Source organism: Mus musculus, chromosome 8, assembly GCF_000001635.26.
Source record: "Mus musculus strain C57BL/6J chromosome 8, GRCm38.p6 C57BL/6J".
NCBI lineage: Eukaryota > Metazoa > Chordata > Mammalia > Rodentia > Muridae > Mus > Mus musculus.
This window is the reverse complement of record NC_000074.6, coordinates 95829995-95853650: the sequence shown is the minus strand read 5'-3', so window position 1 is coordinate 95853650 and position 23656 is coordinate 95829995. Positions and strand designations below refer to the sequence as shown.

General features: G+C 49.4%; 1 protein-coding gene and 1 long non-coding RNA gene across 9 annotated transcripts; both read left to right on the top strand.

Moving 5' to 3' along the window:
• Positions 1 to 73: 73 nt before the first annotated feature.
• On the top strand, positions 74 to 17731 carry Slc38a7 (solute carrier family 38, member 7). 8 transcript variants are annotated; one of them, XM_006530876.3, is made up of 12 exons: positions 74 to 165; positions 744 to 849; positions 4883 to 5270; positions 7320 to 7518; positions 7708 to 7852; positions 8665 to 8763; positions 9490 to 9547; positions 9777 to 9891; positions 11328 to 11475; positions 11930 to 12129; positions 13183 to 13237; positions 15980 to 17731. In XM_006530876.3, exons 3-12 carry the CDS (start codon positions 5001 to 5003, stop codon positions 16080 to 16082), a joined length of 1392 nt encoding a protein of 463 aa, XP_006530939.1. In that variant the 5' UTR covers positions 74 to 165; positions 744 to 849; positions 4883 to 5000; the 3' UTR covers positions 16083 to 17731. The 8 variants fall into 8 exon arrangements, with proteins under 8 accessions (XP_006530939.1, XP_011246659.1, XP_006530941.1 ...); XM_011248357.2 differs by having other exon boundaries at positions 7708 to 7922; positions 15980 to 17293; NM_172758.4 differs by having other exon boundaries at positions 160 to 179; positions 15980 to 17728.
• Positions 17732 to 19185: 1454 nt separating this feature from the next.
• Positions 19186 to 22348, top strand: Gm31805. Its single transcript, XR_387949.4, has 3 exons — positions 19186 to 20012; positions 21060 to 21644; positions 22007 to 22348. It is a non-coding gene; the product is annotated as a predicted gene, 31805 (long non-coding RNA).
• The last annotated feature ends 1308 nt before the right edge of the window (positions 22349 to 23656 follow it).

Sequence of the window (23656 nt, the reverse complement as noted above, 5' to 3'; positions counted from 1 at the left end):
GGCTGGCTCAGAACTATTGTTGGGTTGAGAAGCTGGTGTGGTCCGATGGTGACACTGACTTAAAAACTACAACTCCCAGAGTTTCCTGCGGCCTGTGCTAGCTGGACGGTCATGTGATTCAGGCTCACGTGTTACTTGAGTCGGCTCCGGAACAACGCCTACAAGGTATGTGAAAGGAGGTACGGGAGGTGCAAGGTGGGGTTGTAGGGTTCTTGGGTCTTCAGAGTTCCCCATCACTGCTGAGACCAGATCCCTGTAGGGCTCCACAGCCGTCTTTGCCTGTTGCTTTCTGCTGCACCAGTCCAGCCACACCTTAGCCTGACGGCTCTCCACTCAGTCCTAGGCCAGGATCGAGTTAGCTTTGGAGTTAAAAACGCAACCCACCGCTTTTTCGCCAGGCTTGGGGCTCATCCCAACCCACCCTGGTCAGGTGCTCGCTGTCCCACCTCCTAATGCAATCCAAACCTCGTGTTTCAGTGCTGGTCCCGGGCTGGTCTGGGAACCATGTGAGATCTGTTCCATCTCCGACCTAATAAATAATGTGCATCGTGCTTATAGCTCTGGCCCCGCCAACTGCTCACCGTGACTTTAATGTAACCTCTTTCCTTCGTGTACCTTTTCCCTATTTGAACTGGCACTCCACTCCTTGCTATAGGTTATTCAGAACCACTCAGTGTAATCTCCCACCCCCTGCCCTGGTAGCCAGCTGCAAAAGGTCAAACTCTTCTCTCTTCTGACTGCAGATTTTTAGATAAAGCCTTGAGAAGAACTTGAGGCCAAAAGGGGAGGTGAGGGGGCTCTGACCCCATACCTTTAGGCAGAGGAAACAGCCCTCTTCTAGATTAGCAGGTAAGTTGGGCTAAATGATTGGGGCCGAGGTAAAAGCTCTTAGAGCAGTGAGAGTGGTCCAAGGGATGGGGTTGCTCGTCCTGAGCTTTTGTGTGGTTGCAGGAGAGGCTGGGCAAATGGCCGAGGACTGGGTAGGGGTGCCAAAAGGAAACCTGCTTCCTAGAGAGACTTAGGGTCACGGGACCTTGAAGTATGTTTTTCTGCGGTGTGAGCAATGTGGAAGGGATGGCCTTAGACCTCTCTGGAGCAATGCCTGGACCAGGGGAGTCCCCAGACTGCCTTTACTACTCACCACTGAGATTTTGCTGAGTTGCTGGCTGGGAAGGGAGATTGCGTCATAAGAGGAAGAAGTCTGTGGCCAGACTGGTGTTTCTGATTCTGGCCCCAGCAGAGGGCCCCAGCACTGGGACTGTGTCCCTTAATTGCTGGATGGCAGATGTCCCAGAGCACTTGCACTTCTCTCTTCTTTCCTGGGTTGATGTTCCCAGCTTTGTCCATCATTAGAAGGCACATCTGGGAAGCATCCTCAGGGGCCTATGTACTGTTCTAGACCTCCTCCATTGCGGTGGGCTGACCTTATCAGGAGGGTTGGAGAGTGGTTGTGGCTGAATCACTGCCTTTGTGGGGAGGAAATGGGATTTTAAAACAACAACAACAAAAAAGGTTTATTTATTTTATGTATATGAATACACTTTCGCTCTCTTCAGACACAGCAGAAGAGGGCATCAGATCCCATTACAGATGGTTGTGAGCCACCATGTGTTTGCTGGGAATTGAACTCAGGACCTCTGGAAGAGCAGTCAGTGCTCTTAAACGCTGAGCTGTCTCTCCAGCCCGGGACTTATTTATTTATTTATTTATTTTTATTTTGGTTTTTCGAGACAGGGTTTCTCTGTGTGTCGTCCTGGCTGTCCTGGAATTCACTTTGTAGACCAGGCTGGCCTCGAACTCAGAAATCTGCCTGCCTCTGCCTCCCACGTGCTGGGATTAAAGGCATGTACCACCACCGCACAGCGATTTTTTTTTTAAACTACAGAAAATAAGAATGTGAATGAATGAACATTCCATAGTTCCTATATGGAGGTCAGAGACCAACCTGCCCATTCTTTCTGTCCACTGAATGGGTCCCAGGGATCGAACTCAAGTCATTAATCTTGATTGCAAGTACTTTTACCCATTCAGCCATCTTACCAGCCCCAAAGTAGAGGTTGTTAGGGACCATCTCCCAAGCCTCATCTATGTTAAGCACAGGCTGCACCAGGCCCACCCAGGTAATGCTTACTAATATCAGCATACTCTTCACAAGAAAGCTTACACCATGAAAACGCTTGGGGGGCGAGGGGGGGGGCTAAAGTGACTTACCCAAGGTCACGCAGGTAGGAAGTGGACAGGCTAGCTTTTGGCTGAGTCTAAGACGAGAGCATAGCCCCTCCCAACTCAGGTGTGTGTGTGTGCATGTTTGGTTGGTTTTTTGAGACAGAATTATACTATATAGCCCAGAACTAGCTATGTGGTCCAAGCTGACCTTGAAATCACACCAGTCCTCCTGCCTCAGCCTCCCAAACACTGAGATTACAGGCATGAGCTTCCTTAGGGTTGCTCTTAAGTGTGGGCTTAGCTGTGTCTGTTTAAGAAACGTTATTCCTCTCGGAGGTTCAGACTCTGCACTGCAGTGAGAACACTGAGGATTGGTTTTCAGAAGAGTGAGCCTCCTGGTTTTCAAGGCAAAAGGAAAGCCTGAAGTTAGGTTGTGTATAACCCGATAGTGAAAACATTCGAATGAGAAGCCCTCTCTCTAAGTCCAGCCAGCCCAGGAAGGAGGCAGAGGCAAACAGATGAATGTTCTAGGCCATATAAGAATGTTCTAGGGGCTGGAGAAATGGCTCAGCAGGTAAGAGCACTGACTGCTCTTCCAAAGGTTATGAGTTCAAATCCCAGCAACCACATGGTGGCTCACAACCACCCATAATGAGACCTGATGCCCTCTTCTGGTGTGTCTGAAGACAGCTACAGTGTACTTAGATATAATAATAAAATAAATCTTAAAAAAAAAAGAATGTTCTAGAAATGTTATTTGGTTTCTATTCACTTATACATTCATTCAGTGTGTATGTCTGTCAGTCAGTCAGTGTATGTCTGTGTGTAAATCTGTGTGTGGGTCAGAGGAAACTTGTGGCAATTGTTTCTCTCCTTCCACCATGTGGGTGCCAGGAGTCAAACCTGGTCATCAGGCTTGGTGACAGGCACCTTGACCTGCTAAGCCATCTCAGCCAGCCTGGTTTTGAATCCCAGCCACTGGTGACTTCTGCATGGCCAACAGGGCCTGGCGTGCACAGGGCCTGGGCATCTGTATCTTTGGTTATAGCAGCAGTCCTGTCTACTCAATTGTGGCTCATAGTAACAAACACTTGGCAAAAGCAAGCCTAGAACCAGCACAGGGCTAGCACCCAAACAAATGACGGGAGGAAATGGGACTGAGTAGGGCCAAGCCCCGTAATGCCTCCAAAAGGACTCAGTGAGTGGCCCAGGAAATGGGGGACAAGCTGGGACTTGGGGCTGGGAATATTCCAAACACAATTAAGAATTCATTTCCTGGGGGTGGTGAGATGGCTCAGCGGTTAAGAGCACTGACTGCTCTTCCAGAGGTCCTGAGTTCATCATATTTCTTTTTTTTTTTTTTTTTTTTTTGGTTTTTGGTTTGTTTGTTTGTTTTTTTCTTTTTCTTGAGGTCCTGAATTCAAATCCCACAACCACATGGTAACTCACAACCATCCACAATGAGATTTGACGCCCTCTTCTGGTGTGTCTGAAGACAGAAAAAGAATTAATTTCCTGGCCCAGTGTAAAAGTGTGTGCTGTTAAGCTGTATGACCTAAGGCAATCCCCTGGACCCACTTAATGAAAGAAGAGAACTAATCCCACACGCAGACATAAAACAAATCAATGTAATTTTAAAAATTATTTTCCTGCTGGGCTTGGTGGCACAGTCCTTTAATCTCAGAATTCAGGCAAAGGCAGAAGGGTCACTGTGAGTTCATGGACAGCCAGGACTGCATAGAGAGACCCTGTCTTTAAAAAAAAAAATTAGAAATTAAAACAAGTTTTCCTGAGGACTACTGTGACAGGAATTGCCACAAGGGAAAAAAGAGAGTTGATCTGAATTTTTTTTCTTTTTTTTTTCTTTCTTTTTTTTTTTTTTTTAGATTTTTGAGACAGGGTTTTTCTGTATAGCCCTGGCTATCCTGGGATTCACTCTGTAGACCAGGCTGATCTCAAACTCAGAAATCTGCCTGCCTCTGCCTCCTAAGTGCTGGGGTTAAAGGCATGCGCCACCACTGCCTGGCGGCGACGTTAATCTGAATTTTGAAAGGCTTTGAAAGAAGGCCCGCAGTTTGACGTCTGGGTTGCAGGGAAGCATGCTGGTCTAAAGCGCATGGAAACATCCATAGGTCTTGGCAGCAGCCCCGGTGGGGACTGTGTGTTGTCCAGACAACCTGGGGAGTCTGGTGATCTAGGTCCAGACCGTGTTGGGGCTTGCCCATAGACCATGCTGGCTCCGTGCTTTGAATTCGCTGAACCTTCTGATCACAAGACTGCCAGAAGATCAGACGATCTAAGACTTGCCTGTGACACATCTGTCCCCTGGGGTCTCTCCAGGTGCTAGGATTTTAGTACCCCTTTCTTCCGTGTCCTTTATTCTCCTTGCAGTGCTGGGCGTCGGTAGACAAGTGCCCTAATGCTGAGTCATATCCCCAGCATCTCAAACTCTTTTATGTTTGGGTCTTATTTATCTCTCTGGCCTATAATAATGAAACCAGTTGGATGTGCAGCTGACGTGTGTCTGTCTGCTGCCCACACTGTGACCTCAGTGCTGTGATAGCCCGGCATCTTAGCAAGTGGCGCTCCTGCTGTGCACTTGATGAGGGCCTGGTACTAGTATCCTTGACTTGTGGTCTTGGGAAAGTTGCTTCACCTTTTTGTGCCCCCCGAGTCACTGTTTCAGGATAAACATATCTGCCTTTGTCTTGCCTAGGTTGACAAGAGTTCCCCGAGATTAGAAGCCCTGAAGGAGCGGGCATCCTCCCAGCTACCCCAGGAATGTGGTCGTGAGGCAGAGCCCGCAGCTTTCAGAAGAAGAGTAGTCTTGGGCCATGGCCCAGGTCAGCATCAACAGTGACTACAGCGAGTGGGCTTCCAGCACTGATGCTGGGGAGCGGGCCCGTTTGCTCCAAAGTCCCTGTGTGGATGTGGTACCTAAGAGTGAGGGGGAGGCGTCTCCTGGAGATCCAGACAGCGGCACCACTTCGACGCTTGGAGCCGTCTTCATCGTCGTCAATGCCTGCCTCGGTGCGGGTCTGCTCAACTTCCCAGCAGCCTTCAGCACCGCTGGGGGCGTGGCAGCTGGCATCGCCCTGCAGATGGTGAGTGAGTGCGCGCGTGCGCTGGCATCGGAGGTAGGCAGGCAACTCCGGGCCTCTGATTTGCAGGGGAGGCTTTGAATCAGAGATGAGCCATAAGGGACATATGTCGTCATCCTTCCCTCCCCTATAAATGACTTTATCAGTCTATCCCAGAACTTCCTGTGTAGCCATGGATGACTTTTAACGTTAGATCTGCCTGCTTCTACATCCCAGGTGCTGGGATTACAGATAAGTGCCACCACGCTTGGTTTTAACGAAGTACTGAGGGTCAGACCTGGGACTTCATGCACGCTAGGCAAGCACTCTACCGACTGAGTCCCAACCCTAGTCCCTGCATATTTAAGTTTTTAGGTGTTGTTATGCTGATTTTTGTGGTTTTTGTCTAAATAATCGTGTTTTAGAATTATTGAAATGTTTATTAATGAAGTAAAAAGAATATTTGTATGGGCTTCAAAATACAATGGAAAAATAATAAAATGGTGGGGGGGAGGAATCTCAGAACTCAAGAGGTTGAGGCAGAACCCTCATGATTCCAAGGCCAGCATATTATTTTCCAGCTTGGGCTACAAAGTGAGATTTTATCTCAATAGACAACAACAAAACAAAATAAGAAAACAGAAAAAAGAAAGACGCTGGGCGTGGTGGCACACACCTTTAATCCCAGCACTGGGGAGGCAGAGGCAGGGGGATTTCTGAGTTCTAGGCCAGCCTGGTCTACAGAGTGAGTTCCAGGACAGCCAGAGCTACACAGAGAAACACTGTCTCAAAAAAACCAAAAAAAAAAAAGAAAGAAAGAAAGAAAGAGAAAGAGAAAAGAAAAGAGAAAGAAAGCAAAGAATTATAAATTGTTTTTGAAACTGAGTTTGAAGCTGTTTGAGGTCCCCCCTAATTGTTTGCTTTTTAAAGATTTATTTTATATGTGAACAGTACATTGTAGCTGTCTTCAGACACACCAGAAGAGGGCATCAGATCTCATTACAGCTGGTTGTGAGCCACCATGTGGTTGCTGGGATTTGAACTCAGGACCTCTGGAAGAGGTCAGTGCTCTTAACTGCTGAGCCATCTCTCCAACACCTTGTTTGTTTAAAAATTTTAATGAAACTCATTTTTTATACTTCGTTTTTGTTGTTTTTTTAAAAATTATTTTAAGGGGCTGGAGAGATGGCTCAGCAGTTAAGATCACTGACGGCTCTTCCAGAGGTCCTGAGTTCAATCCCCAGCAACTACATGGTGGCTCACAACCATCTGTAATGGGATCTGACGCCCTCTTCTGGTGTGTCTGAAGACAGTGTACTCCTATACATAAAATAAATAAATAAATCTTAAAAAAATATGATTTTATGTGTGAGTGTTTTGCCTGCAAGTGTAATCATATACCGCATGCATGCAGTACCAGTGGAAGCCAGAATAAGGTGTCAGATCCCCTCGCAGTTAGAGTTAGAGACATTTGTTGAGCCCCAGTGTAGATGCTGGATATTGACCCCAGGTCCTCTAAAAGAGCAACCAGTGCTCTTAATCATTGAACCATTTCTCTAGCACCTGAAATTCATTTTTAAAGAAAATTTCAACTTGGCAACATCTCGTAATCTGTTGAAATTGTCCTGGGAGATAAGACCCAATTTTGAACCTGCTTTGGACATTGGTGTAAGAAATGCCAGCAAGGTGCTGGAGAGATGGTTTAGCGGTTAAGAGCACTGACTACTCTTCCAAAGATCCTGAGTTCAAATCCCGGCAACCACATGGTGGCTCACAACCATCCGTAACAAAAATCTGATGCCCTCTTCTGGAGTGTCTGAAGACAGCTACAGTGTACACACATATAATAAATAAATAAATCTTTAAAAAACGGGGCTCAGCAAACGTCTCTAACTCCAACTGCGAGGGGATCTGACACCTTATTCTGGCTTCCACTGGTACTGCATGCATGCGGTATACGATTACGCTTGCAGGCAAAACACTCACACATAAAATCATAAAAAAAAAGAAAAAAAATGCCAGCAAGGAGTTTACCATGCCTTTCCCACACCCTCTCCCTTGTTCTTCCCGCAGGGCATGCTGGTTTTTATCATCAGTGGGCTGGTCATTCTGGCCTACTGCTCTCAAGCCAGCAATGAGAGGACCTACCAGGAGGTGGTGTGGGCCGTGTGTGGCAAGCTGACAGGTGTGCTGTGTGAGGTAGCCATTGCGGTCTATACCTTCGGAACCTGCATCGCCTTCCTCATCATTATTGGGGACCAGCAGGACAAGAGTGAGCCACTCCCCGAACCCCAGTGCCCACCTCCTCTTTTTTCCCTTTTCCTGAGGGTCCTGGGGTAGAGAGGAAGAGTGATACAAACTAGATCTGCCCTCTCTGCAAGTCCTGCTTCTTAGGACCTGTTGACATGGAAGGACCACACCCTGAATGGCGTGGCTTGACATTCCCTCCTTCCCCATGCAGTTATAGCTGTGATGTCGAAGGAGCCGGATGGGGCCAGCGGCAGCCCCTGGTACACAGACCGCAAGTTCACCATCAGTCTTACCGCCTTCCTCTTCATCCTGCCCCTGTCCATCCCCAAGGAGATTGGCTTCCAGAAATATGCCAGGTTCGGAGGTCCCAACCCAGCCTGGGCCAGACAGAGACTCTGATCAAAGGCAACCGGAGAGCCATTTCTGGTGGGGAACCCGTCTCCTCCATAGCATCTTGCTTGGGGAGCAAGAATAGGCAAGCCAGGGCAAACCAGAGCTGGCAGGAACCTCGGCCGGGACTTTGCTTTTCTGTGTCTATCAGGGAAGATAGCGGCCCTTTGTACTGTTGAAAGGTTGTGACCTAAATGTCCTTGTCAGAGAAGGCATTGGGGATGGCTGGCAGTGTCACAGCAGATGCTGGCCTGGGCATTGGTTTCCCTGGAAGCTGGGAGCTGGTGATCTTGATATTGTGGGCTTGGTGGGGGGCGGGGGGAGGGGGTCTTCCCTGGAGCTTCATAGCTCCGTACCTGAAAATCTCTGGGGGTCGGGATGTTTCACACTTGACCATCTGCAGAGTTTCCTTAATGTTAGTATCCTAGTATCCGCACTCTCCCCCTTGGCCCTAGAGTCTCTCAGTTCTCAGAGCCCAGGCCCATGGGATGGCCAGCTATGATCCCTTGCCACATCTGGCTGCTCAGGCTGAGCTAGCTTATAGCTGTGCTTTGGAGCCCCGTCCGTGGATGTGGTCTCTTGAGTCAGTGCATGTGCCCCTGGCTGAGATGCTGGCAAGCTCCCTCCTTCCCGTGGCAGATCTCTCTGACACTTATCTCTCCTGAATCATTATTTGATGGAGCTTGGTGCCTAGAACAAGGGTGGCACTTCTGGAGATGGAACTGGATAAGGCGGGGCTGGCGCTGGGGACTAGGACTCAGTGTCTACTTCTTGGCAGCTTCCTGAGCGTCGTGGGCACCTGGTACGTCACCGCCATTATAATCATCAAATACATCTGGCCAGATAAAGAGATGCGCCCGGGGGACATCTTGACTAGGTAGGTGAGAGTCCCTGGGAAATACATGGGATAGAAGCTGTAAAGGTCTGGCATCTCGGTATCACACTCGTGTCCTTTCCTAGGCTCATTAGCACATTTATACTAACTCACCAGTTGTAGGAAGGAGATGAAAGGGTCTGTTCTGGTTTGGGGGTGGAGATTATGTTTGTTTGTATGTTTGTTTGTTTTTACCTGAATGAAAGAATAACAGTCTGGGCCGCCAGGAGGAGTCTCTACCACCAACATCTAGCAGATGCCACTGTGCCATGCAAAGTCCCACCATGGGGAGACTATGAGGGAAAATGTACATGTTTTTTCAATTACTCAGACTGGGTACCACGTAGCCCAAACTAGGCTTAAACTCACTATGTAGCCTGGCCTTGAGCTCCTGATCCGCCTGCCTCTACCTCCCAAGTGCAGATACACACCACCACGCCTAGCTTTCCAGTGTCTGTCTGTCTGTCTGTCTGTCTGTCTATTAATTTTAAAGAAACATCTGAGAAAAGCAATGTCCCAGTTCAGGAGCCAGGAAGTCTGGCCTCTGGTCCTAGGATGGCCTCTCAGAGCCTGTCTCCTGAGTTTTAGGATAGACACGTCCTCTGCCCATGTGTGATCAGTGTGTAGAATGCTGGTTGTTGAGAGTTGGTGAGTGAGTGAAGAGTGGGGGCGGTGGGGACGGTTGATGGCTCCGTAGGATTCACAGGTTCACACTGTGTTTGCCCACAGACCAGCGTCCTGGATGGCTGTGTTCAACGCCATGCCCACCATCTGCTTTGGATTTCAGGTGCCACCACCAGGGTCCCTGCTGTCCCATTAGCTCAGACCCACAAACCCCCCAGCACTGGGAAGGGACCCTGATTATAGACAGGATGGTTGGATCCCTGGGGAAATGGATGAACCAAGGACACCTGGCTTGCCCCTTATCCCTGGGACCTTTGCCCCCAAGCTTCCTCTCTTTGAGACCTGGGGATGAGGCCACTTCCCCACTGTGACCATACCCTTCCTCCGGACAGTGTCATGTGAGTAGTGTACCCGTCTTCAACAGCATGCGGCAGCCCGAAGTAAAGACCTGGGGCGGAGTGGTGACGGCTGCCATGGTCATAGCTCTGGCTGTCTACATGGGCACAGGTGAGTGTTCCCCTCCAGGGGCCAGGCTCGGATGCTCCCACCTCTTGAGTCTCCAAGGTTTCTAGACCAGCTTTCCTAGAGAAGCTCTGTACTCTTAACTCAGTGAACACTTGAGTATTGACTCGAGTTGAGCTGCCCAAGGCATCAGGATGAGCGTGTTCCATCTGCTCATTGGTCCTAAACTGATGCTGAGTGATTATCAGAAGGTGTTCCCATTGTAGGGTTGCTGCAGGGACACATGGAACTGGCCCCAGCCCTGGTGGGATGACAGTCTTGGAGAAACAGTTATGTATAAGTAATAATGAAAACATGGAATTTTAGGTGGGGGCAGGTGTCATCATGACACTGAAACCAGGAAGTAGGGAACGGGACTGAATAGGGGCGGCATTCCCAGAAGGCTTCTCTCTGAGTATGGGGTGCCTGAGGAGGCCCACGAGGGATAAGACAGATGGTAAAGGGCTGGGTGGGGAGGAGCATTCCAAGGAGAGACTGACTGTAAGTGCAGGGCTTCTGAGCAGATGTGGGAGGAGGTCTGTAGCTGGGGTGTAAGAAACTGGTGCTTATGAGGCTGGGCAGCCAAGGGGAAGACAGTAGATGCTGCCAGGAGTCTGGGAGGATACATTTCTTTTTCTTCCTTTTTTTTTTAATGATTTATTGATTTATTTATTTCATGTATATAAGTACACCCTGGCTGTTTTCAGACACACCAGAAGAGGGCATCAGATGCCATTACAGATAGTTGTGAGCCACCATGTGGTTGCTGGGAATTGAACTCAGGACCTCTGGAAGAGCAGTCAGTGCTTTTAACCGCTGAGCCATCTCCCCAGCCCAAGAGGATGCATTTCTTGGATGGGAAATGACCAGGCAAAGAAACCTCTGGCTGCTGCGTGGATTTGGGCAAGAGGTCAGAGATGGACCGGGAGTTCCCACCCTCCTGTGGTATGGGACGAGGACAGGAGCTACCCGGAGAGTGCTGTGTCAGCATCTGAAGCACCAGCAAGAAGCACAAGAGTCCCTTCTGTCAGGGGTCCCATGTTCTGACCGGGGTGATGGGCAATTTAGAGAGAGGTGATTGGGGACTAGAACAGGGTGGTAAGCAGGTATCTGGGGTGGGGCTGACTGCATGGGCAAGTCCACATTCTCTGAGGAGGGGACAACTGAACTGAGACCCGAGGCAGCAACGGGGCTGTTTGAGCAGATGGAATGGTTAGTATAGAAGTTAGAAGGCATGTGCAGAGAAATGTGGGGGCTGGTGGGCCCACCATCAAAGGACATCTACGAAGGCAGACTTTTCTTTCTGAGGCCCAGGCCTCATCTCCCAGGCTGCTACAGCATTCTTTCTGAATGACATTGCTCCTAGCAGGAGTAGGCTGCGGTCCACCACTTACCCTCCTGCGATTGCCCGCCCTCACCCCGTCCCTGGTCTTTGCCTACAGGCATCTGTGGCTTCCTAACCTTTGGAGCTGCTGTGGACCCCGACGTGCTCCGGTCCTACCCCTCAGAGGACGTGGCTGTGGCCGTTGCCCGAGCCTTCATCATCCTGAGTGTGCTCACCTCCTATCCAATCTTGCACTTCTGTGGGCGGTGAGCCCCTTCCCCACCCTCTCCAGAGCCCCCTGGGAGCCAGCACGATACATGGCCTTGTATGGAACCTGTTTTGTAGCAGGGAAAACTGAAGCCCACAGAAAAGAATGTGTCCAGGATGCCCTTCCCCCATACTCGTGCCAGATCTGTTGTTTCCAGAACATTCTGTAAGCCCTGTGAGGGTCTCCAGTCCAGATCCTTTAATGAGCTTTTATGTGAACCCAGCCAGCCCTTTGAATACTCCAAACGATTCCTTTTATAAAGGGCATAGTGGTTGGTATCCATATTCACTTGAAGAGGCCAAGCCTTTCATAAACTTACCTGCAGCCCATAGCCACCAAGGACAGTGCTGGTCACACATGAGGACCCAGGCTCAGGGACCACACTCTGCCCATTGAGGAGCTCCTCCCCGTGCACTGCACAAAGCACCCTGAGCCCCTCCTCATGTGAGCAGGGCTGTGGTGGAAGGCCTGTGGCTGCGCTACAAGGGGATGCCCGTGGAGGAGGATGTGGGCCGGGAGCGCCGGCGCCGGGTCCTGCAGACGCTGGTGTGGTTCCTGCTGACCTTGCTACTGGCGCTCTTTATCCCTGACATTGGCAAGGTCATCTCGGTCATCGGAGGCCTGGCAGCCTGCTTCATCTTCATCTTCCCAGGTACACACCCCGGGTGCCGCCACCACCCCCACCCCCACCACCACACAGCAGGATCTACATAGCTCAGCCACGGACTCAAAACCTGCCAGTAAGATGAGCAGTAGTCTCTGTTGCTCACTGACATGGGCTCAGCTACAGTGCTGCCATCTCAGCGCTGACTCCTAGAGAGAAGGTGTGATCTCTGTTTTACTGATGAGATGTGAGGTCAGAGCAGCGGGCCTCAACCCTGGAGTTGAATGGCCGTTTCATAGGGGTCACCTATCAGATATCCTGCATCAGGTCAGATATTTACATTGTGATTCATAACAGTAGCAAAACTACAGTTATGAAGGAACAATGAAGATTTTTTTATTGGCGGTCACCACAATGTAAGGATCTGTATTTTAAAGGGTCACGGCATTAGGAAGGTTGAGAGCCACTGAGCTAGAGAATTTAGGCCAGCGGCTAAGAAGCTCAACTATGGACAATCCATTTGAAGCCCTATAGGCCCAGGTCCAGGGTCTCTATTTGAACCCTTCATTCAAGTGTGTACACTGTTGACTCTCAGGATCTGACTACCTTATTCCAGTCCAGAGGGAAGGAAGCCTGGCCGTGGCACCTTAAGGTTGGAGTCAAGAGACCCAAGCCGACGTAGGTCAGCTGCAGATCCCCAGAAACCTGCCCTGTCTGCGTGGCTATGAGTTCTGCTGGTCCCAGTTTGTTTCTGTATCGGGGCCTCCTCAAAGCCCATCCCACTGGACATGGAGCAAGGGAGCCATGCCTGCTCTGGAGTAGGCAAGATGGCATGAGCCATTCCTGATTCCCTATTCATTGTGCCCCTTAGCTCTGAGTCCTGAATATATCCCAAGCGGTGCTTGTTAGCCGCTGGCCTATCATGGGAGAGCAGAGGGCAGGTGTCTAGCTGGGCGTAGCTTGAGGCTGGGGACCTGGATTTCAGACTCACCGGTAAACAGTCCTTTCTCCATCACCACCACCGCCTCTTGGCTGGGGAGGCTGGGCTGTGGGAGGGAATCCCTGCCTCTTCCATACTCAGGATTCCGTCTTTCTTTCTAGGGCTGTGCCTCATTCAAGCCAAACTATCAGAGATGGAGGAGGTCAAACCTGCCAGGTAAAGCAGGGCCAGAGAGCCCAACAGCCTTTCAGGGAGGTAAAGAGGGGCCTTAACATAGAGACCTGAACATTTGAAATTTCGGGGATTCCTGGGAACTGGCACACGTTGTTGCCTCCACACTCAGAGGCTAAGGTGAGGTTGCTAGGGGTTTGGAGTCCCTGATGCTGTGCCAGTGACTTTTTGTAAGAAACAGCTTAAAAGGAAAAGAGTCCTCAACTCATGGTTTGAGGACACAGCTGGTCCCAGTGGCAGGAGTGTGTGAGGAGTTTGGACATGTGTCCTTGGGTAGGAAGCAAAGTAGTGACAGGGACTCTCAGCCTACCTTCTCCATCATTTCTTCTTAGTCAGTCTGGGACCTCAGCCCATGGAATTGTTTGGGCCCTATTTAAGGTGGGGCTCCCCTCCTCTATTAAACCTCTCTGGAAATGATCTTACAGACCCACCCTTGGCAATTCCAAATCCAATCAAATTGACAATGGCAGTGAGCCATCGCATTACATAGTGAGAACCAAGCCAGCCAGAGATACACAGCAAGACACATACACACACACACACGATCTCAAAAAGAGAGGGAGGGGGCTGGTGAGATGGCTCAGCCGATAAGGGCACTGACTGCTCTTCTGAAGGTCCTCAGTTCAAATCCCAGCAACCATATGGTGGCTCACAACCACCTGTAATGAGATCTGATGCCCTCTTCTGGTATGTCTGAAGACAGCTACAGTGTACTTATATAAATATAATAAATAAATAAATCTTAAAAAAAAAAACAAGAGGGAGAGGGAGGGAGGGAACTGGAGGATGGCTCAATGCTTACAAATGCTTGCTGTTCAATCCTAAAGACCAGGGTTCAGATCCAGCACCCATGTAACAAACCAGGCATCCTGCAAACTCCTGTAACTCCAGCTTCAAGAGATCTTCTGTATTCTTCTGGCCTCCACACATGCACCTATACAGTGCATGTAACACTCACACAGGCGCGTGCGCGCACACACACACACACACAAATAGGAAGGTTTTGGTACTTGGAAGTATAATTTAATAGCAAACCCTGTGCTTGTCATGTGTGAAGACCTGGGTTCAATACCCTAGTATTGCTTCCCCAAATTATGGGGGTTTAATGTACATTTATGCAATGGGTAACCTGAATTACTTATATAATTCATGTAGTAGTGAAAGGCTTTAGAAGAAAAAGTGGGAGTCCCACGCCCCTAATTGGGCATATCCCTAATCTCGGTACTTGGAAGCCTGAGACGAGAATACTTGTAGAGTACGAGGCCAGCCTGAGCTACATGAGTTCAAGCTAGCCTAGGCTATATAGTGAAACCTTTTCTCAAACAAAACGTTGGGGTGAGTTTCTTCTCTTACAGCCCCTCTCCGCTTACCCTTCTCCTAAGACATCTCTGTTTTCCCTGTGGGCTGTAATCTAAACTGGTTTTGTGCTTGTATGTATCTTGACTACACAGAGCTATGCAGTGTAGACAGACATAGGGGTTTGCGTGTGATTTTGTTGTTTGAGGTAGGAAGGTTGCCGGGAGTTTAAAGCCAGCCTGGACTTCAGAGGGAGACCTTGGCTTAAACATTTACCACATATAAGTCATCGGATGAGGGAAAAGCACATTGCTTCTATATATGTATGTTTCCCTGAATAATAGTTGAGGGAAAGGGGGTGGGTTCATATTTTAAGAAAAATTATTCCAGAGCTGGGAATGTAGTTCAATGGGCTAGTGCTTGCCTACAACATACAAGACCCTGGGTTCAATCCCTACCATGACAGAAAGGGGAGAGAGATAGAGGAAGAGGAGAGAGAGAGAAACATATCTCTTTTTTTCGTTTTTTCGAAACAGGGTTTCTCTCTGTAGCCCTGGCTGTCCTGGAACTCACTCTGTAGACCAGGCTGGTCTTGAACTCAGAAATCCACCTGCCTCTGCCTCCCAAGTACTGGGATTAAAGGTGTGCGCCACCACATCCCGGCTTAATTTTTATTTTCTTAAGATATGTTTCTCGATGGGCAGTAGTGAGTGGTGGCACACGCCTTTAATCCCAGCACTTGGGAGGCAGAGGCAGGCGGATTTCTGAGTTTGAGGCCAGCCTGGTCTACAAAGTGAGTTCCAGGACAGCCAAGGCTACACAGAGAAACCCTGTCTCAAAAAAAAAAAAAAAAAAGAAAAAGAAAAGAAAAATTACCCTTCATCTCAATGCCAGTGATAAGTTCCTGGAAGGTTTTTTTGTTTCTTTTTTTCTTTTTAGCACATTGTTGCAGCTGTCTGCCTTCTATTTCTTTTTTATATTTATTATTTTAAATTCTCTCTCTCTCCCCCTCCTTCTCCCTTCCCCTCCCCCTCCCGCTGTCCCTCCCCCCTCTCTCCCTCCCCCTCCCCCTCCCTCTCTCCCTCTCCCTCCCCCTCCCCCTCTCTCTTTCTCTCTCTCTCCCTGCCCCTGTTTTCTGTTCTTTTAAATGAAGCATCTCATTCCCTGTCACCTGCTTTTTCCTGAGCATCTTCCCACAGGGAGACTTGCCTTCCACTGTGGTGGTCCGTCTTCAGCATTAGCCCCTCTAGGTCTTGGTCCCCTTAACAGTGAAGTAGGGTCACAGGCCTTTGTACGGGAAAGTCCTTGGGAAGCCTGGCTCGCCTTGCCTCCAGAAGTAAGATGACTGATTATCTTGGCTGCTACAGATATGAGCCTGAAGAATTAGGGGAAAAAAATGACTGAAGCATTCTCTTGTCCTCTGCCCTACAGCTGGTGGGCACTGGTCAGTTACGGAGTCCTTCTGGTCACATTGGGAGCCTTCATCTTCGGCCAGACCACAGCCAATGCCATTTTTGTGGATCTCTTGGCCTGAACTCTGCTTCCCCAGAAACATGAGGACCGAGCATCGCTCAGAGCTGTGGAGCTGCCCAAGTCCCACGTCCCATTCCAGCCAGTGAGATGACATGTGGACTCCTTTCCCCATGGACAGTCATGAGACAATCAGCCGCAGATCTGTGGACGGCTCCCGCCCAGCTGCCTTGCATCCTGACCCCACGTTCTCATGGATGGAGGTCCCATATCACAGGAGCTTCTTCCCCTTTGCTCGGATCTCCACTTCAAGCCTTTGGGACTTGAGGATGGAGAGGGTCAGTGGGTCTCAGAAGAGAGAGTCTATTCTGACTTCCCTCTGGAAAAAGAACAACAACAAAAAAATGCATCTGCAGAGGGCTGGCGTCCTCCGCGGAGCGTGGCAGGACTGTGCTCAGTACCTCGGGGTTTTGTGCCTGCCCATGTCTCTCAGAAGCCAGTGACAACTTCTCCTGGGACCTGGCAACTTCCAAAGGAGCTGCTGACATCATATAAATGTCCAAATTCCCCTCTTGGTCCCCTATGAGTCTCTGGTAGCTTCGCAAGTCTTTGGGCTCCCTACTGTGACTTTGTCCAAACAAAGTGGTCCATGTTGGGTTTGCTTCTGCTGTGTTCCCGGACATCACCAAGTCTAATGTTTACAAAGCCAGCCTGGCTTCGGAGCTAGGGGCTGCCATGCCACGGTGCTCTGAGCACTCCTCCGTTAGCTCTTTATGCATGGGCAGAGGGTCTGTTGTCTTTTTCAGATTCCAGATAAGCCCGTCTTTTCAGAGGTTTAGGGTAGGATCTTTTAGACCATCCTTCCAGGCAGGGATGCTCAAGGTCCGGGTGAAGTTCTGCCTCACTCCTCCAAGCCTGTCCTCTCTCTTCTCCCGCTAAACCCAGCCCCAGAACCCAGAAGGAGTTAGACTGGGGACCCTGGATGTTTCCCTTCCTGTTTCCATCTTTACCCATCCCCACATGGCCATCCCTCTCCCCCAACCCTATCTCTTCTCTTTCTTCATTTGTGGGTTTTGTTATTTGGTGGGGGGGGGGGGGGGTGTGGCGCCAGACCCTGTCACACCAGCTTGCCTGGCTCCACACGTCTGTCAAGCCTGGCCTCCATGCCTGGGAATCCTGCTGAATCATACCCACCCCAGGTGAGGTCAGCATAGACACTTCTCTCTTGACTGCCTTAGCTTCGAACCTACCCCTGCTCACTTTTGTAAGTCCCAAGTACAGAATTGGTCTTTATAAATCTATTCTGTCTAAAACACTTATCCTAGGAGTGAAAGGGACCCTTCCCAGCAGACTACCCCCTGCCCCCAACACAGGTCAGTCCTGTTGAGGCAGGAGGCTTAGCATCCAGACTTGCTGAATTGTTGTTCTCCCATCCATCCCTGGTACTTCTGGTCCCGCTACACTGTTTTCCCCTAGCCCCCCAACCCCCATAAGCCTCCAAGTGCTGCCTTTCACAGTGACCAATCACAGAGCTGGGCATGGCTTAGAGACGTGCTAGCTGGGACAGTTGGCTAGAACCAGGCTTCAGCTTGTCCTCAGGACCCCCTTCCTCCGTCCCCTTTGCCCTCTGTATCCAGTTTCTTGCTGGTTCTTTTCTACTCAAGCACACTTGGAGACGTGAGGATGATTAATAAAGGGACTTACACTGCTAAACTGTGTCTCCTTTATCTTCTGCTTTGGACAGAGTCTAGGCCATAAATGTGTAGGTGATACTCTGACTATCCACAACCAGGAATGGCACCAGTGGGCTCTCTCACCAGAGCAGGAGTCTTCAGGAGGCTCTGGACGCTCTTTTTCTGTTCCCTCTCCTGAATCTTTACACACTGACTGTTTCTGTCCTAACTCAAGCACTCGCTCTTTCTCTCTGGCTCCTGCATCTTTCCATCTGCAGCAGCCTCTGATGCTGAGCCAGGACCATAATCTTGGAGTGACCATCAAGTTCCTCAGCATCCACTGGGTCTATAAGAGGCAGGATAGACCCTGCTTGGCAGGATACAGAGTCAGGCACTGACCTCAACATGCCAAGAAAATGACAGGCAGATTAGATTTATCCCAGGGTAGCTGGGCGGGCAGACAGATGCTAAGTAGTCACCCAAGTCTACTTGAAAGTCATTGAAAGTCCCAAGAAGGGAAAGTGGAGTCACTGTGTCTCTGGAACAAAATGGCCAAGATCATGAACTTAGCAAGAGAGACAGTTTATCTTGACTCACAGTTTTGGAGGACTTGGCCTTGCTTGTTGCTTTGGATCTGGGATGGCGGAATAGGTCATGGCAGGCACATGTGACTAAGAAGAAAATAAAAAGACCGGAAGATTGTGGCAGGGCTAGAGAGATGGCTCAGCAGTTAAGAGCAGTGACTGCTCTTCCAGAGGTCCTGAGTTCAATTCCCAGCAACTACATGGTGGCTCACAACCATCTGTAATGGGATCCGATGTCCTCTTCTGGTGTGTCTGAAGACAGCTACACTCTGTGTGTGTGTGTGTGTGTGTGTGTGTGTGTGTGTGTGTGTGTGTGTAAGCCTAACACTCAGGTACCTGGGGCAGAGAGATTTCCGGTTTTAGTACATAGAGTAACTGCCTGACAAACACAAAAAGTCCAGAGGTCTGATAAGCCTCTCAAGGGACCCGAGACCCTATGACCAAACTTCCACTTCATGTCTTAAAGGTTCTATCTTTAGCACCACAGGATGGAGCAGAAATTTTTAACCAAAGGGTCTTTGAGGGTAGGGGTACATTCTGGCTTCAAATTAGAGCAGAAGCCGTAGGATCTGCCTAAGGAGTCCAGGAGGGCTTCCTTGAGAAGGTGGTCTAGCCCCCAACCCTTGAATAGAAATTCGCTAAATAGAGAGAGGTGGGGAGAACTTTCTAAGCAGTGAGCACTGTATACATGGAGGTCCTAAAGTAAGAGAACTACAGCTTAAAGAACTAACAAATGGGCTGGGAGATATGGCTCAGAGATTAAGAGCACTATCCATTCTTCCAGAGGTCCTGAGTTTGATCCCCAACAACCACACGATAGCTCATAACCTGATACCCTCTTCTGGCCTATAGGCACACATGCAGACAGAACACTGTATATATAGTAAGTAAATGAATAAAAACTAACACGTGTGTAGGTAAGCCATGCCTGGGTGTGGGGGAACAGCCGCAGTGAAGCTGGGACACTGTAGAGCCATCCGTTGCTCTCCTTAAGGATTAGTCTAGATGCCCTGTTTCTCCCTTTGCTGCTCCTCAGTCTCCAGAGAGGAAGCTAGTGAGGCAGAAGAGCTTGGGGTCTCCACTCCCTCTTGCCCTCAGGGCATGTTCTAAAGAATGAGTTTTCTCCCCCTTGAACAGAGAAGGTAGAATGCTAACACTCAGGCCTGCTAATCCTACTCACCCACCCAATGCCTCACACTAGAATTGGCTTCCATCTTCATCAGGGTCTTCCCATGAGACCATAAACTATCTCAGTGGGGCAGTGTCTTCCCATGGATCAGACATCAGCCTGGTGCCTGACCCAGAGCAGCCAGCTGCTCAGCATCCGTTGGATTCTCACATTTTGCTAAAACTTTAGTGTGCATCAACTACATTTGTGTACACAGCTCTGAAGGAGCCAGGGCTCAGCAAGAGAAGTTAAATAGTTAGCCAGGGTTACACAGGGCAGGTCAGTGGAGCCAGACAGCATCCTTATCTTGTATAAGTCAACAAGGAACCCGAGTGCACTCTCGGCCAGCTCGATGACCTCTGACCCTCCAGAGCAAGCCCGCAGCTCTCAGCCCCCATTCAGGCGTGCACGTAGGACCTCAGAACCCTCCCATCTTCTCCCAGCCAATCCACATCAAGGGGTCGGCTCCTGCTGGCTGGGGGCCGGGTCAAGGTCTTCACTTCCCAGGGCTTTTTTATCTAAAAGGAACGAAGTCAACTGACCTCATTTGCATAACTGGCTGGACAAAGGTGAGTCGTTGGGACAATGCCTGAGGGCTGGAGATATCCTGCATCCATAGAGGCACTGACCCGGAGTGGGAGGGACAGGGGAGGGAGACACGTCGCAGGCTGGGACTGACGCGAAACAGGACCGGAGTGGGGGTGGGGGATGGGATGAGGGACAACCATGGGATGGGACAGACAAAAGAAAAAAGGAAGAAATGGAAAAAGTAGGCCACGTTTCTTTCTGTTTTGTCTCAGGAAGATGCACGCCTGAGTATCCATTCCCAAGGCCTGTTGGATTTGGGACTCTTTCTTGCACTGAAATATGCAAATAAGTCATAAGTAAAAAGCCACCTGGGCTCTCTAGGCTATTTCTGACTCAGCAAGTCTGAAGTGTGTGTGTGTGTGGGGGGGGGGGGGACACACGCCTAACACTCCCATGAGGCAATGCTTCTTCTGCTCTTGAGAACACTGAACAACAGAGGGCTTGAATCTTGGGCCTCAGACGTGAAGTGATTCCCAAAGATAGCTCTTTCCCTGCGAGAATTTAGGGAATTAATTCATTTCTCTGAGCCTCCTGTTGCTGAGCTATGGCGGGGTTGGGGAGGGTGTGCCACCTTATAGGTAAAGACATTTGAAATATGAGAGAGTAGCCTAGGGTGAGTTCCAGGGTAGCCAGGGCTACACAGAGAAACCCTGTCTCGAAAAAACCAAAAAGAAAGAAAGAAATAGGAAAGACTAATTCATGTAGAATGCCTGGCAGATAGATAATGTGTTTTCCTGTTCCTCTGCATGGAAGCGGGCAACTGCAGTTTCTCTTTAGGACGGTAGAGGTCGCCCTTGCATAAATTCTGCTTACGGAGTTGGTGAGTTGTTCTCAGGGAGACTCCAGGTCTGTGAGTCAGTCGAGTCCGTGGTGATTTCTATGTTGTGTGGTACACCTGAGTGACACCCTTATATTAGGGCAGGGCCACCTCGAAGCCACAGATCCAGTCTGATGTGGAAATCAGACTCATCATGCAATTCCAGAGACTAATTGTGGAGGTGTAACGCGGATTCTCAATTTCTTCTCAGGAGGACACAGGCTCTCACCTTCGGGCTGAGACAAGTCCACCGGCCACTACCCCAGCCCCGGCCGCGAAGCAAGACTAACTTTGTAGTCTCAAGCGCCTCTGTGATCTACAGCTGAGAACGAGATGTTGTGGGTCGGTTTTGAAGTTCTGAGACAGTGTTATGCTGCAGCCCAGGCTGACCCTGATATGGAGGTCCTACTGCGCCAGTCTCAGTCAGTCCCAGAGTGTTGGGATTGCAGTTGGACCTCACCACGCCTGGCTGAGATTACAGTTTGTGTCACTTTCCTCACTGTCTTGTCTGTCCCCCACCCCCACCCCAATAATTCAGGTTCACAAGAATCCCCATCTAAGGCTCTGCCTCTAGCGAGGCCACCCAGGCCCTAAATCCCTTCATTCTTTTGTTTTTCCTTTTTAAAAATGTATTCTTCTTTCATGTAGTACATCCCAACACAATTCCCTTCTCCCCCCTCCTGCCAGTCTCCCCCTTTCCCATTCCTCCAAATTTACCCCCACCTTCGGAATTCTTTATTTCACACACAGTCCAGGAAATCCTGTGGCTCCTGAGGTTGACAGAAGGTGGGAAGAGGTAAGTCAGCATGGGTATGAGGGATGCCAACCCTGGACCATCAGGACCTCTCTCTCCCTCCTCTGTTGCTCTGAAAGGCGGGACAGCCAAGTTATAAACCCATACAAGAGATGGGGGATTGGGAAAACAAATGACTCTAACCTTCTGAAAGCATAAGCTGTCAAACTAAATACTTCCGTTTATAAGTTGTCTTGGCCATGATCTTTTTTTTTTTTTTTTTTGGTTTTTCGAGACAGGGTTTCTCTGTGTAGCCCTGGCTGTCCTGGAACTCACTCTGTAGACCAGGCTGGCCTCGAACTCAGAGATCCGCCTGCCTCCCGAGTGCTGGGATTAAAGGCGTGCCCCATGATGTGTTTTTACAGAAGTAGAAAAGTAAGACACAGACACGCGCAGAAAGAAGTGTTCGTGCTGGCATCGGTGACCCATTGTGACACTGGTGGATAGAATGACACCGTTGACAAAGACAAACACGACATCTACAGCTCGGAGATGAATTTATTTCTGGGTCAAAGGTAGAAGTTGGATTTGATCAGATGGCTCAGAAGCAGCGGCTCTCAACCTGTGGGGCTAGACCACCAGAAAATGTAGTTCTGGTAGTCTTGGGAACCGAGCCACCACTCAGTAGCAAAAGACAGCTATGAAGTAGCAATGAAAATGAATTTATAAACCGGGCGTGGTGGCGCACGCCTTTAATCCCAGCACTTGGGAGGCAGAGGCAGGCAGATTTCTCAGTTTGAAGCCAGCCTGGTCTACAGAGTGAGTTCCAAGACAGCCAGGGCTACACAGAGAAAGCCTGTCTCGAAAAACCAAAAAGAAAAAAAAAGAATAAGAAAATGAATTTATGGTTGGGAGATTCCTAAGACAATGGGAAATATGTGTTTTCTGATGGTCGTGACCTGCAGGTTGAGCAACGGCTGGTTCAGTGGGTAAATTTACCATACAAACCTGGTAATCTGAGTTCAAGCCCTGGAACCCATGCAAAGGAAGAAGAAAATTGACTCCACCACAAAGCTGGGCTGGAGAGATGGCTCAGCGGTTAAGAGCACCGACTGCTCTTCCAGAGGTCCTGAGTTCAAATCCCAGCAACCACATAGTGGCTGACAATCATCTGTAATGAGATCTGACACCCTCCTCAAGACTTTCTGAAGACAGCGCTACAGTGAGCGAGCAGGAAAAAGTGTAAAAAAATATAAGTATAAAGTTTCTTCTTGCACATACACACGTCACCCTCTTCAGACACAGATTTAAAGTCAAATTGTGAGGTTGGAGAGCAAGTCTCCTATGTGAGTGTTAGGAGCCTTTTCTAATGGCACAAAGACTTGGTCAGACATTTCTTTCCCATCTTCTTGCTCATTCTTAGAGAGGCGCTTCTTAAATAGATATTTTCTTATACAGGAATTTCATTCTTTCTGGAACTGGAATCTGCTTGGCACTAAAGATGTGGATCTTGTGAAATTCCAGGACCCTACAGATTTGTTTAAGGAAAGCTTCAGTAAGGCTAATCACTGCTATCTCCTTACACCCATAGTTTGCTTTCCTTTTTTCTTTTGTTAGGTTTTAGACCCAGCAGGTGTATATTTAACATACCAAAGTCCACCTGGTTTCCAGGTTCTTCGGGAAAACCTCAGTCCCTTCCAGCCCTGGGGCGAGGATGGCACACCCAGAACTTTCCAGCCAAGGGGCTGGGCTTCCCCTTCCCCACAAAGTCACCCCTATATAATCCAGACATTTTTGGTCCCACCTCCTCTGCATTTTCTCCCTCCCAATGTACTCTTTCCCTCCTTGTCTCCCTCCCCATGGCGACTCTCTGGCCTTGCTCCTCTTGCTTCCCAGTATACCTGCCTTTATAGTCTTTATTTGCCTTGAATGGGCTCATTTCACCGGTGGAGAATAACTTATCACCTTTACCATTTCTTCTCACTCACGGTGAAAACATTCCCGAGACCCTGCTCCAGCCCGACCTTCTTAAAATGAAAGGCAACCGAAGACCACTTACCAAGATCACCAGCAGT